We start from the raw sequence: 14130 nt of genomic DNA, 5'->3' as shown, positions 1-14130 counted from the left end.
CTGATCGAATCGCAAGTGCAAGTGAAGTGAAGATGGATAGCCTCCAGAAGCAGCATACGGGCACGGTACAGGCCAAAGGTACTCTCACTCCGAAGCCCAAGGAGCAGCAGACCCAACAACCAGTCAGCGCAGGTTCCTGTGCCGGCGAAGTGTGGGAGGAGGAAGTTAATATCTAATGTTGCTGCTGGTCCACACCCACCGCCCCTTCTGCCCAATATTTTACCTTTTTAGAACATTCCAAAGAGTGCCAATTGTGGATGGCGAGCTAAAAAAATGGATTAACTTTTTAAAGCGACCGGAAATGTTAGACGGAAAGATAAACTTCGTGTCGCACTTGACATATTTCCAGAACGAACCTTTTTTCATCATGATAGATGAGTATCATATCCCTCATTTGGTAAGTGTTCTACTCCACCGTCTCCACCTATTGATCCAGCTGCTTCGGCAAATTATAATTAAAAACTATATATTTACAGACATTTCTTCCGACACCAAAGTGGAAAGTGCTGGCGATAGCTGCAAGCAACGTGTCAGCTACGGCATTCCAATATTTGTACATTCGTGTGGTAAGTTATTATCCTTATACATAACAACATTATATTTTCGAATACTTCAACAGGTTCCAGTCACAGACGAGTGGCGCCTAGGCTCGAAAAATATGGTCGGCTCTTGATGAAATTCTAAAGAAGGTTATCAAAACAGGATATGACAACAACCTGCTGGCGGTGGTGCCTGACCATTGCCAGGCCAATCTAGACATGATTAGTAGATGTGCAACCAAATTCCACATTTTCTCCATTTTATGGGATAAACGACATATGGTAAAGGCCATGGTGAGGCACCTGTTAACAGACACTTATATGGCCAAACATATTTGGTAACGAAATTACAAAATGTTCCAGAGTTGGCCACCTCGATGAGCGATAACTTACGCGTGAGCTGCCAAAACGAAGTGCTTATGTTCGGGAAAACGCTGCAACGCTATTTTAGCAAATCAAGGATCCTTTGATAGCCCATAACATAAATAGCGACAAATTTGAGTCCTTGGTCACAGCCCTTGGCCAGAAAGTTTTAGAAATAATTATGTATGCAGCGAACCTGCACCCACAAGAGGAGCTTCGGCGGTGCCCTCTATATTACTTGGCCCGTGTGGTGGGAATAATAATTTTAGTGACCACTCCCAAACCATGAATGTTTTGGGTTGGGAAACAATATTAGAGCCCATATACGAGGCTTGGGGTCTTAGTTTAATCTGCAATGAGGTCAGATCAAAGTCTGGTTGCTATCGAAATATTCGGTTCAACTCAACTGTTTAAAATTCAATTCTAACAAATTTAAATATACTGTGCCAATTTTTTTATTTTGCACGAACCAAGCTTCAAAAATATCATTTTTATTTCATCACGGTTATATTGAAATTCTTGTATATGGACGATGAGAGTAGAATTTCCTTTGTTTTCTGGAGCTGCTAACCGCTCCAAAGGTCTATAGGTAAACACGATCGTGAACTCATATTCAATACACGTGAACATTTACTATATAGTACATACCTTACAACTTCCGTAGATTGTAATTTTCTTAGCACTCTCATCATTTTCCATCTTCCCACCTTTCCCCTCGGGGCGAAATTAAACCTCCGCAACGTGTTTTCTCTTCGTAGCACCCTTAAACCCCCGCAACGAATCCTTCTGCCTCTCGGAGCGCACTTAAACCTCCGTATCCCAAATCTTCTCTTCGGAGCGAACTTAAAATTCGCAACATAAAGATTTATGCCTGAAAATCACTAATCATCGGCAGTATGGTATGAAATCCATCACTGATCGCAGAGGAAGTTGTGCTCTATTTCATAGCGATCGTTTCTTTGCTGCTGTAGTGTCCTATCCATTAAAAATGATAATCAAAAGCATACATTTCTCTCGCTTGCTCTACATTACATATTTAAATCTGGTCTCACGGTCTGAGCCTGAAGTGTAGTTGAATGAGACTACAAGAGATGTGCACGATAGATCGATACACTCCAAGCGATGATACGAAAACGATATATAAATCAAACAGCTGTTCCGACGACGGTTAAACAATTTCATTTGTTATTGTTCTCCTCGCCCTCGGTCGTGTCAGTTCTGGCGCGCTATATATTTTCAAGTTCAAATTTTTTTTTCGTTACTCCGCATTAGCATAAATTTTGTACGCTTGAGTAATTTATAGGATAGAAGGTCAACCCCTAGAGCAGAATTTACCGTTTCTTATATAATTATCGAAATAGAGGCGCGGCAAAATAAATGCAGGTCACGAAATTATTAAAAAAGAAACGCAAATGACTGCAGTGCTGCGCGAATTATGCCAATTGCAGCGACAACAACAACAAAGAACTTAAAAAGTGCCTTCATCTCGCATAAAACAGCGAAAATAACACATCAAATCGAGTTTGCAACGCGGCAACTAAAATAATTTAAGAACTGAACTCTTTCAATTTCGAACAAAGACCTGAAGCAGCAGCAGTATGGGTGGTGCTGGTGGCGGAGGGCTGGGCAGTGTGGGAGGGGGCGGTTTATTGGACATCTATGCCATAGCCTGGGAGCATCTCAGACCCGGAAGTTCGCCCGTTGATTGGTGTGAGGGCAATTATTTAATATCATCGAATATAGCCGAGTTTGTGAATACGGTGCGTATAAGCAATTTATTTTAAATATATAATAGATAAATGTTGTGTAAATAAATATACCGTCATATGAGTGTGTGTGTGAGTGATTTTGCCCTAGTTATTGTGTTGAAGTCTTGCAGAGAAGGTAGCATGATTTTGAGAAGATGTTTGCCAATAGAGAAGACAAAATAATGCAAATATATTTTTGTTGATCCGAATGTCTATCGTCTATATTCTTTAATAAAAATCTTTTCAAGAACAGCTCTTTGTGTTAACTATTTTGTTTGTAAAGATAATATAATAAAACTCAAGAATCTGCATTTGATTGTTTATGGCCCACCGAAGTTTGATCCAAATCTGAGAACTTCCATCGATGTAAACAATCTCAAAGGGTATAAAACACTTCGACACCTGTGTCTAGCCCTTCGTCTCTGTCTTCGGCTCTACTGTAACAAAGGCAGCTGCAATTTTGCCTCACACTAGAACTCAAAACACAAACACACACACTCACTCTGTGTGTGTGAGCTCAAACACGCGCTGTGCCAGGCCTTGACCTTTTTCCACAGGCCAGAGCGAGACCATATGTAATGCGAATGTAATGATGCTGTTAGCCACGCTTCGCCTTGGGAGAAGAAAGAGGATGGCGGCAGGTGCTGAAGAGGTGCATGCAAATGGTGATTTTTCTTGTTCCCAGTTTCTTTTTCGCAGAATTCGGTTGAAAGTGGAATTAAGAAAAGGCGACTGATGTCTTAATCTTTGAGGATTATAAAGCGTTCAGTGTAAAGTCCAACCAAAAATGCTATCACACAAATAACAGCCTTTTCTTGTATAATAATTCATTCCCTTTTAAACAAATGTAAGCGGAAGTGGAAATGAGAACAAGGCTGTTTGACACGCTTTTGCAGGGGTTTTCTATAGGGGGGCAAGTTTTTCCTTATGCACAAGTGGGTTTTCGCAGTGCGACATTTTGTAGGAGCCTCTAGTTTCTTATCGCCTCAAGGGAAGGGTATGTACGGGTACCAGGAGGGTACGGGTTACAGTCTAAATATTTATGGATTTTCCTTTAAACTACGCAGTGCTGAAGTTTCCCCCGTTATATGATGGGGATGGTACCCGGTACTGCGTCTCACTCACTTTTATTCCTTCTTATCAAATAATAATCGGAACAACCCTTTACCGCCCACAGAGCTGGGGCTTCAATAAACAAAGAAGAAACCTATGACGCCATGAAGTCCACTCGAAGTGTTAGACAAAGATCTTTGTCTATGTGTATGTTGGTTATTCCTAGGGGAAGTAGGAGGAATAGATGGAATATCTTTAATATGACGTATAGTTTTGACCAGTACATAATTGCCTAATTTTTTAGGAACTTGGTGTCAGGATATACATAGAAGACGTTTACCCAAAGAGATATTTAACGGAGGTTTATCATTGGTTAAAGAAAAACGAACCACAAACGAGGGGGAACGTTGTGAGTTGCTGCGGACACCGCAACTCTACAGTTATACCCGATACTAAGTCAGTATGGCTCTCCTCCGGCATACGCCGCTAATATTAAACGACACGACAAAGAATGCGTGCGAGAGAGACAGAAAATCAGTCTGAGCGTGACGTTGGGCGCTGCGTAGCCACTGCAAATTGATTTGTTCCTTTTGGCTATAAAAATGATCTGATCTGATTCAGATTCAGCAATCTGATAGATATGATCATTATCTATGATTCTGCGTTTTTAATTTTCTCGAATCTGCAATATTGTGGATGCAACAGATTTTCGTCCTTTGTGGGGGCGGATGGGGGTGGGGCGAAATTCTGAGATATACGTTTTATAGTGACATCTTAAAGGAGTGTGTGTACCAAATTTGGTTACTCTAGCCTTAATTGTCTCTGAGATTTGTGGTTGCCTCAGATTTTCGTCCTTTGCGGGGGAGGAAGGGGGTGTGGCGAAATTTGGACACAAAACGGTCAAGGTCCGATATCACAGGAGTGTGGATACCAAATTTGGTTGCTCTAGCTCTTATGGGTTCTGAGATCCTTGAACTCATATTTTGCAATTGGCAAAACCGACTATGAAACCTGTGTGTTAGAGTGAGACAGAGCGAGAAAGAGTGAAATTGTTTTCGTGATTCTGGCTGTAATAATTATACGATCTGGTTCAGATTTTGCACTCTAGAAGATATAGTCATCTTCTACGATTCTACGTTTTTAGTTTTCTCGTATCGTCGAAATTGTGGATGCCACAGAGTTTTGAAATATTTTTGGAGCAGTGACATATCACAGAAGTCTGGATCCAAAACATCGTTGCTCTAGCTCTTATAGTCTTTGAGCATTAGGCGCTGAAGGGGACGGACAGACGGACAGACGGACGGACGGACAGATGGACAGACGGACAGACGGACGGACGGACAGACAGACATGGCTCAATCGACTCGGCTATTGATGCTGATCAAGAATATATATACTTTATGGGGTCGGAAACGATTCCTTCTGGACGTTACACACATCCATTTTCACCACAAATCTAATATACCCCAATACTCATTTTGAGTATCGGGTATAAAAATTACAAAGCGAACCCCTTTAGGTACATTTGCACCTAATATCGCACCTCTATGTAAAAGTTTAATGTTATCCCCTCAAACCCTACACTTTTCACACTTATTTCACAAACAATTGCATATATTTTATTGCTTAGAAATAATTATACAATTCCCGCAATGTTTTTAAAAACTTTGACCCCCAAAAAGGTTATCAATCTAGAGCACTCTCTACGATTATACCGCCACTTAATGGACTCGTAATATTATGTTCACGCACTATCATCAATTCTTTGTGTATTCTGACAAATGGGGGCAAATAGAAGACTTTTGGATAATGGTGTATTATAGAACAGCAAAGGGAATTACTGATGATACGCCTGGTGGTTGGGCCTTCCGTTTGCTAACGATAATCGGTCGGTTGGTCAGACTTTTAATTGATTTTCGTTGTCGTGAGTAAGCGTCAGGGGCAGGGACTGTGTGGGACTGTTGTTTAAAACGCATTTTGGCCTTTGTTTTAATGGAGTTGCTACAGAAAAGTGAATGACCCCCTGCCCTGACTGCACTCCACTCCACAACAAAAGAAAGCGGCTTTACTTTTGATGAAATCACAAAAGTCAAGAGCTGTAATAAAATGTATATATGGAAGATACAATCTGGAGTGACTCTCCCCTTTTCTAGCCCCATTTCGTTATCAATTATTTCCATAGAACATGAATATGTAAATGCTTTCCCCACCATATAGTAGATGTGATAATTGATTCATTTCTCGCTTTGTTGCCCACACAAAATAATTATTAATTGCATTTAATTCAATTTGCTCTGCAATTTACGTGACAAGCTGGAATGACACGTACAAAATAAAGACATTGGAGACAAAGGATGGGTTACTGTTTGGTGTAAAGAACTCTTTGGTTGAAAATATGAGTATGAAAGAACTTTGATCATGAATGGGAACTCATTGTTTGTCACACTGTAAAGTCCTTACTATATCGACCTCTAATGTCCATTTACTTTCAATCCACAGTTTAGCAATTTCCTATTCATTCTTCTCCCCCCTGTGCTGATGATGCTGTTCAAGGAGTACGGACGATTTGTGACCCCTGGCATCCATGTGATATGGCTTCTATTAATCGTCGTTGGACTCAGTTCAATGTACTTTCATGCCACCTTAAGTCTGATTGGCCAACTGCTTGACGAACTGGCCATACTCTGGGTCTTTATGGCGGCCTTCTCGCTGTTCTATCCGAAGCGCTACTATCCCAAGTTTGTGAAGAACGATCGGTGAGTGCCTGTGCCAAAAAAAAACAAAGACTTTTACTATCTACAAAAACCTAACCACCTTATTTTATTTTATCTTTTAGGAAAACCTTTAGTTGGCTCATGCTGCTTTCGGCGATTGCTGCCACGGCACTATCTTGGTGGAAGCCTGTCGTTAATGCCTTTGTACTGATGTTCATGGGTGTGCCGACCATGCTAATGCTCTACAGGGAGCTTCAGAGGTAACCACCTTCAGCCAACGTTTGCTCTGACCCGAAACGAACCCCGCCGAATCAGAGCCCCCATAAATCATCTATCTATCATCAGTCATCCGCCTTATCGGTGTGGTAATGTCTGTGCCTTGTGTGCGATATCTAAACTGGGAACAGGTGTACGCGTAGGCGTCGAACCGCCTGTTTCTCTCCACATCGATTGTGAAATTAGTTCCACCTTATCGCAATGTTTGTTAAATTTTTACTATATTTTTGTGTCATCATGTGGTAGATGTCAAAGATCAAACGGAAATGGTGCTTCCCTACTCGGTGTGCGGAAAGGTGTTTCGCTGTTTCCTGAATGGAAATCTGTTTCTCCTGAACTCTGTTTGGCAATCAGTTCCCTCGCCGTCTGTTTGCTTTCCCTGCGCTCTCTTTGCGGAAAACTCTCAATTATTAATCAATCATTATAATGGTTTTAGAGTTTTACCACTCGACTTTCGAGTGTCGTATAGATAAGCCTGAAGTCGGCCCACTTAAGGCCGCACCGAACGGTTTTACAATGGAAGATTGACTACTGTTTGAGCGACAGTCTCTGTGGGTTTTATAGTTGTCATAAAATGTTGAAGGGTTTGATGGGTTTATCTCCTACTACTCCTACACTACTGTTTGGTATAAAGTTTTAAAGGCGTTTTCCTCTTCAAAATGCTGCTGAAAATGGTTTAAACTATGTATGTTTGGGGTATTTTTTATCTTAGCAGCACTTTAAGATGTGTTTTACTGTATCATAATATGTTATGCCACGCAGAAACAAAGTAACCGGCCGAGGAGTTCTGCTGCATGTCCGGGGAAGTGTTTTGCAGATAGTTTTACAGATTTCAGACTGTATTTAGTCGTATATAAACTCAGGTTCCACTCTTAAATCTACAACCATTGACTAAACCCAATAGAAATAAGACTTTTTTGCCACTTTAAACTTTATTTTAGCCCTGGAAAACGTTTTACTTTGCTAATAATTTTGGGGATCCTCGTTATATTGCTTATGCTATCCTTACAGATGCAATATTTCTTTGCATTCTTGTCATCAATGCACTCGGACTGGTTTTTGTACCTATTCAATCTGCTCAGATCATCCACATCCATATGGAGTTTATGTTGGTGATGGTTCCATTGAACCGTGGCCTCAAAGAGCGCCATATTTGGGCGTGTCCAGAACTGCATGATGTACACACGTTCGTCCTTATCCGTGGTGTTAGTGCCCATGGGTAAGTGCAACCTGCGATCCATTTTGTGGATATTCTTGAGGGTGAAGTTGTGGCACTTGCGCGTGAATTTCCGCTTCTTCAGGTGCTCGTTCATTTTTTGGACCACGGCCAAGCCAATGGTCCTTACAAAGTCGGTTTTCTTGGCGAGGGTCTTAACGGGATTGCAGCAGCACCATTTCTCCTCAATGCCGGCCTGCTGGCATGACCGGTTGAGGGGTAGTTCGAAGAGCAGCGATTGACAGCTTGGACACGCCACAGATCTGTGTTTTTTGGCGAAATCTGCCATGGAGGTGCTTTCCAGTTGTAGGAGATGATGCAAGGTCATGTGTAAATCGTAGTTGGAGGACAACCGATTGCGATTCTTAACTAGATTAGCCACCAGATGGGGATACTTCTTACGGAACCAGGGCGGAACATAGATAAACATCATGGGCAATCGTTCCTCGTAGTATCCCGATGCCGCACCCCTCAGGGTATCATAGCGCTGCCCATGATCGCTCATTAGGATCACAATTGAATGATTGAAGAGTCCTGCCACCTCAAAGGAATGAAGGTGCTTCAGCAAGAGCGCGTCCAAAGCGGTGGCCGCTGTAAAAAAGTTGTGGGTGAAGCTGTTGCTCCACAGGAAACCAAAGAAGGGGTTTTTTTTTAAGAATCGATCGATGAACTGCTTGCCAAAGTTCCACACATAATCGAAGCTCAAACGACGGCCCACACAGAAGGAAAATCCAAACTCCTTGGTCACGGGAAACTTCTCCTCAATCGCCACGAGGAAGGGACGCAGATAGTAGTCCACCGGCTGCTGTAGAAATCCCGGCAAAAGGTAGTTGAATGTATTAATCGCTCTGCAGTCTTCGGCAAAGGCTGTCGTGTAGTTTGAGCTCTTGAATCTTTTCCAAACGAAGGGCGCTGTGTCCAGGCAGCCACTCTTCGTCACGTTACACATTTTCGCCAGAGTTTTTGGGGAGTGTCCCGCCAGAACAGCCAACAGATTGGGAAAGGTGTTGTCCCCCACCTTGCTGTAGCCCTGCATCTCGAACCATCCTGGTTGACTCACAAATTTGTAGACCAGGGGCATGGCTCGTCTTAGATTCATGCGTGAAGTGGAGTCCAGTCCCATGAGAAGGACACTCGGCTTGGGGTTCTTCTGCTGCTGTTTGGCATACGCTTTTGCCTCCTCCTTTCTCAGATGATCTTCGATGAATGTCAGGCCATCTGTTTGGAGAAGTTTCGGCGGTTTTTTCTGCTCTTTCACATAGCATTTGGTGATCATAAAGTCCGTGTGCTTTGGCACCAAAAGGTTGTCTGGTAGAGGAACGCTCTTAAACTCTCTAAACGAAAATACAACCTAATCCAAGGTTCTGGCATACATTTTATGCTTCAAATATCCACCTACCTGTAGGAATTGTCGGGAATCTCATATATTTCATTTCTCCCGATCTTTTGATACTTGCATTCCAAGGTAGCATTACCCTTTGATCCTTTCAGCATACGTTTGGCCATATTCTCGTGTATGTGAAGGCGATATTGATTGAGCTTAAAGTCAAATTGACTTGTCACCAGATCGCTGTCGTTGTGGCACTCCTTCAACGTATGCTTCTCAAAGTCCTTCATGATATCGGCAGTAAATGGATCGATGTAGGGTATTTGGCACAAAGAACTCTTTACAAAGTATTTTTGCTGGACGGCTACATGCGTTTTGAGCAAGAAACACAGGCATATTGTAAGAAACAGAGCTCGAAACACCGCATTTATCTGAGACATGACTACAACTAACATTTTAAATCATAATTCTGTTCCAAAAAGGTCTCCTTAATGGGATTTTCAACGCTTCAAAACTCTCTAAGTGAATGATGTAATGATTTGAGAGTACAGGTGTATGGCACGTGTGCCTCGATCCATAACCATAGCTTTAGTTATGGTTATTATGACGTTATTTGCTGACGCCATTAGATTGTTACATTTTCTTCTGCTTAGAAAAGTTACTTTCGTTTTTAGCACACTTTATTGTACAAACATCGGCTATTGATACTCCTACCTTCTTGCGAAAGTTCAGGAACCCCTGAAACTTTAATCGTACAGACAGTTTCCAAGAATCAAACGTCAGTTAACGTGGAAGTCTGTTATCAAAGCCACTTATCAATTAACGTCTAATTCCGTTGTTCTGCCTCTTTTCAACCCCCGACAGAGTCAGCGATCAGAGGGTCTATCGCTTGGGTATCCGTTGCACAACCGTGTGGGCTGTGGCTGTCTTCTGCTGGATCAACGATCGTATGTTCTGCGAGGCCTGGTCGTCCATTAACTTTCCATATCTGCATGGATTCTGGCACATATTCATCTTCATTGCCGCCTATACGGTCCTCGTGCTATTCGCCTACTTCTATGTGGAATCGGAGCTGCCCCAGCGACAGCCTTTGCTCAAGTACTGGCCAAAGAACGAGTTTGAGTTCGGCATACCATTCATATCAATTAGGAATCCAGGTAAGACTCTACGCAGCACCATCTGAGGAGAGCAGCAACAACAACAAACAAATGACCAAAAAACTAGAGTGGAAATGTGCTTTAAAGATCGTAATGTGGTTAAAACAATAGAAATAAGTATTGGTAGCGCACAGTTTTTTTTAGATATAGTAGCATACGGTATACGGTTGAGGAGACGGTTGGTTGTATTGCGAGGAGCAAAAGTCTGTTAAAGCCTTAAGGTTTGTTGTGCAAAAACCAAAAACTAGGATATACAAAACTATAAATTTGTGTAGAATGCAAAAACATATCCCAAAAAAAAAAAAACCCAAAGAGTAAGTACGATATTCCGCTTAACCCAAGGAGAGTTCCCAGAGTCTAGCAGAATGTATGTTTTTTTTCCTGCATCCAAAACAGACTGTGATATGTTTATAAGTCCATCCCAAAGACTTCCAGAGAAAGAAAGAGGGTTCCTAATTTGTTCCCATTTGCCGTACCTGATTTGTAGCCTTCTAACCCCTTACTAATCCTTAGCCAAATCATTACTAACACACGACTAACGACTAATCCGAAGTAGAAGTTTGCTCAAAAAACCACAATATGTTTTCAAAATGCCATTTGCCTGAATCCCACAGATACAAAAGATTGGCTTAACTACTGCAGACTATACCTGCAGCAGGATCACGACTACAAGCACGGATTAAGCAAGATTTCAGGGGACTAGGAGCAGCTGTCTCCGCAAAAGTTAATCAATAGACATACTAAACGAGTACGCAACGTGATATAAATTAGTGTTGAAGGGAGAATAAGGAATGCCTAAAATTACCGCCTTTTAGCCTGCTCAACACAAACAAAGAGCCAATAATAATCCATAGAAAACCAAAAAGTATAGCCTGCCATATAGAGCAATAAACTTAAGACGAAATGATAATAATTATTCATAGATTATAGAATGTATACTATAAATGTAATTGTTAATAAACGATTGACGAATATCTCACAATGAATTGCTTTATAATTTATTGGATATAATGCTTGCATAATTCATATAGTATATATATAAAAAATCGATTGCTATATACTTTGTAATTCGTATAACTTGTATAAAACTAAATGTTTTTAATTCTTTTTGTTTTCTTGTTTGAGTTTAAATGAATGTTTTCGTGTATTCACTGAGAATTAGGGTCCAACATAAAATTCGTGAGGCAATGGGCACATACCTCTCTCTCAGTCTGTCTTCCGTTCTCTAATCCGAATCGGACGATATATTGGTACAGGAATCATGGGCAATGCGCTTGTTTATAGGATTATAAATGCCATTGAGAGCATAGGGTCCGCGATAACTAATTATATTCTTTGGTGTCTCATGGATCTTCACCTCGTACAGGAGTTCGGGCTTCTTTAGCTGCAGCCGTATGTTGTTCCAAATGTAAACGGCTAGATTCTCTGTTGTACTGGGCTAAAAAGGAAGGATCATTATTATTTGGGCTAATATTATTGATACTGATAAAATGTACTGTCTTGGCAAAGTATTCCACATCCTTATCGAGATTCTTGTGATCTAGATTCTTCATTATGACTGCCTCAATGGCATCCTTGAGTTCGGTTATGTTTAGGACCATTCCAGTGCGTTGATCAATGGGTCCACGAACGGTTATCTCCACTGAAAGAGGCAGGAAAGAAGGAGCAGATTAATTGAGAGTACCTTTGGGACCAATGGGACCACGAATTCTTCAATAATGTTCGTTTTAGATACCCATATCGATTGAAAAACGAATGGTTGTCTTTAAATAAATGTTTATAAAGGCCTGTTCCCTGCTGATGTTACAACGGGATGACACAAGGAGATATTTATGGAGAATCCTTAGCCTAAGCCCCGATCCAGCCTGTATTCCTGTATTTCCCTACGAACATTGTCCGAAAATCCATATCCCAAACTAGCAATAAACCCTGATCACTCCCAACCGCAATCATTATCTATTCCCCCGTCTAATAATATCATTTGTATGCCTCTCTGAGCGTTGAACTTGAATGCTGGTTTGATAAGCGAGATTGTTGGCCAAGGTTTTCTATGGTTAGGTATTTTTTGTGTCTCATATTTCCAGCCGTCACTGGGTTATATCTGATTAAAGCCAGTTGTTAAACGATACCGATGTCGATTTGCAAACTAATCATGCATTAAAATGAATGCTTTTGTGCTGTCGGGTGTTGGGATGTCTGGCACTCACCTGTGTAGTTGTGGCCATGGCCATTGAAATTATTGCATTTGCCAAACACTTCCAGATTCTCGGCATCGGTTAACTGGGGGCTGCAAAGAAATTGAACGAACGAGTCAATAAATTGAACTAAATTGCTGCGGCAAAATATAATTGAATCAACTGAATTGATTTGATTCATTGGCTGGGGATCGGGGGGTCGTCACCTATGCAGGCGATGGCAGGCGCTAAAGGTTTCGCGGCGGGTCAGGAAAGCAACAGGTTGTTGAGACATTTCTGGGATGCTGGCTGGCGTTCGTTGATATCTGGAGCTGTCTGGCTGCTGTTGCGGTTCTGGCGATGATCTGATTGGAGAGGTGTTTGTGTGGTTGCACGCGCCTGCACTGTTTTACACTTAATGCAAAACCTGCTGCTTAAATACACGTATTTATACGGCTGGGGGGGGCGAGAAAGCAAGGAAATTATTAACAACAATTGCAGTCGTATGCAGTGTGATTTATCGACTATCAGCTGTTGCGCCGAACTAATGCAAAGTGTAGCACGATTAGTTTAGTTTCGTTCAAACAGCATTGAGACAAGCAACAGTACACAATGCAAGCTTATTCAATTATTTTAAACAATATTTACTTTTGTCTACGTATATCTCGTATATCGATAAGAAATCGAACTTAGCCCACTTAACACCCTCTATTTAAACAGTTCAACGACTTGAGGTAAACAGCGGAAAATATTATTGATTGTATATTCTTCTTGTAGATCCATGCCATCTTTTTTTCTTTCCTCTGAACTTAAACAAAACCACGATATCATTAACCTGAACTGCACTAAAGCTATTAAATTTTCATTACTTTCGGTGAAATGTTGAAATCACCCTGTTGGCTCAAAATGGGTTAATCGTTCTCCGTCAAGGATTGGAAACCATATTCCTCGATTTTTATATTTCGTTTAATATTACTAGCTAGATAGAACCTTCAGCTCTGCCCACATAATTTTATCCAATTAATGAAACTATTTTCTACTACTTCTGGTTCAATTTAAATACTTACTATTATTGGATTTCCCCTAAAAAAGGTTTTAGCGATTAAGGTCAAACAAAAAAAAACCTAAGAGAGTAATCGTTCCTATTCCTCGATTTTGATATTCTGTTGAATAATGCTGGCTTTATAAATCCTTCAGAACTACCCACTTAATTATTGGCCATTGATAATTTAATTTTTTTAAAGATTAAGTACATTTAAGTATAGCCTTTTATTTTGTTATGTCTAAATTAAATTATTTTAAACAATATTTACTTTTGTCTACGCACTCCGTCAGCTGTTATCGAATGGACATACTCGATGAAATGGGCAACTATCGGGAAACGATTGTTTTAAGGGTGCATGATATTACAAACCATGCATATACAATATATAACGTACTAACGTATTAACAACGTACTCTGTTGCAAAATACATGAGTACATATATAAATAAATCAACCGGATTTCCAGCCCATCTCTATCGTGAGCGGACAGCGCTGCCAGACTATTTCACCACACATGTT

At 41.0% G+C, this 14130-nt stretch overlaps 3 protein-coding genes across 3 annotated transcripts; 1 reads left to right on the top strand and 2 right to left on the bottom strand.

Moving 5' to 3' along the window:
• Window positions 1-2138: 2138 nt before the first annotated feature.
• LOC6596558 (alkaline ceramidase) lies at window positions 2139-11375 on the top strand. The gene is made up of 5 exons (XM_002021703.2): window positions 2139-2662; window positions 6203-6459; window positions 6540-6677; window positions 10101-10393; window positions 11008-11375. The coding sequence occupies exons 1-5, from the start codon at window positions 2501-2503 to the stop codon at window positions 11094-11096; spliced, it is 939 nt and encodes a 312-aa protein (XP_002021739.2). The 5' UTR covers window positions 2139-2500; the 3' UTR covers window positions 11097-11375.
• Window positions 7428-10089, bottom strand: LOC6596557. Its single transcript, XM_002021702.2, has 2 exons — window positions 9309-10089; window positions 7428-9243 (listed from the first exon to the last, which is right to left on the bottom strand). Exons 1-2 carry the CDS (start codon window positions 9689-9691, stop codon window positions 7626-7628), a joined length of 2001 nt encoding a protein of 666 aa, XP_002021738.2. The 5' UTR covers window positions 9692-10089; the 3' UTR covers window positions 7428-7625.
• LOC6596555 (6-pyruvoyl tetrahydrobiopterin synthase) lies at window positions 11370-13090 on the bottom strand. Its single transcript, XM_002021700.2, has 4 exons — window positions 12795-13090; window positions 12601-12680; window positions 11890-12035; window positions 11370-11831 (listed from the first exon to the last, which is right to left on the bottom strand). Exons 1-4 carry the CDS (start codon window positions 12860-12862, stop codon window positions 11619-11621), a joined length of 507 nt encoding a protein of 168 aa, XP_002021736.1. The 5' UTR covers window positions 12863-13090; the 3' UTR covers window positions 11370-11618.
• Window positions 13091-14130: the final 1040 nt, after the last annotated feature.

The sequence above is a fragment of the Drosophila persimilis genome, unplaced genomic scaffold, assembly GCF_003286085.1.
Source record: "Drosophila persimilis strain 14011-0111.01,24,50 unplaced genomic scaffold, DperRS2 tig00000124-arrow-pilon, whole genome shotgun sequence".
NCBI classification, from domain to species: Eukaryota; Metazoa; Arthropoda; class Insecta; order Diptera; family Drosophilidae; genus Drosophila; species Drosophila persimilis.
Note: the sequence above shows the minus strand (reverse complement) of the source record. Positions and strands in the feature narration are given on the sequence as shown.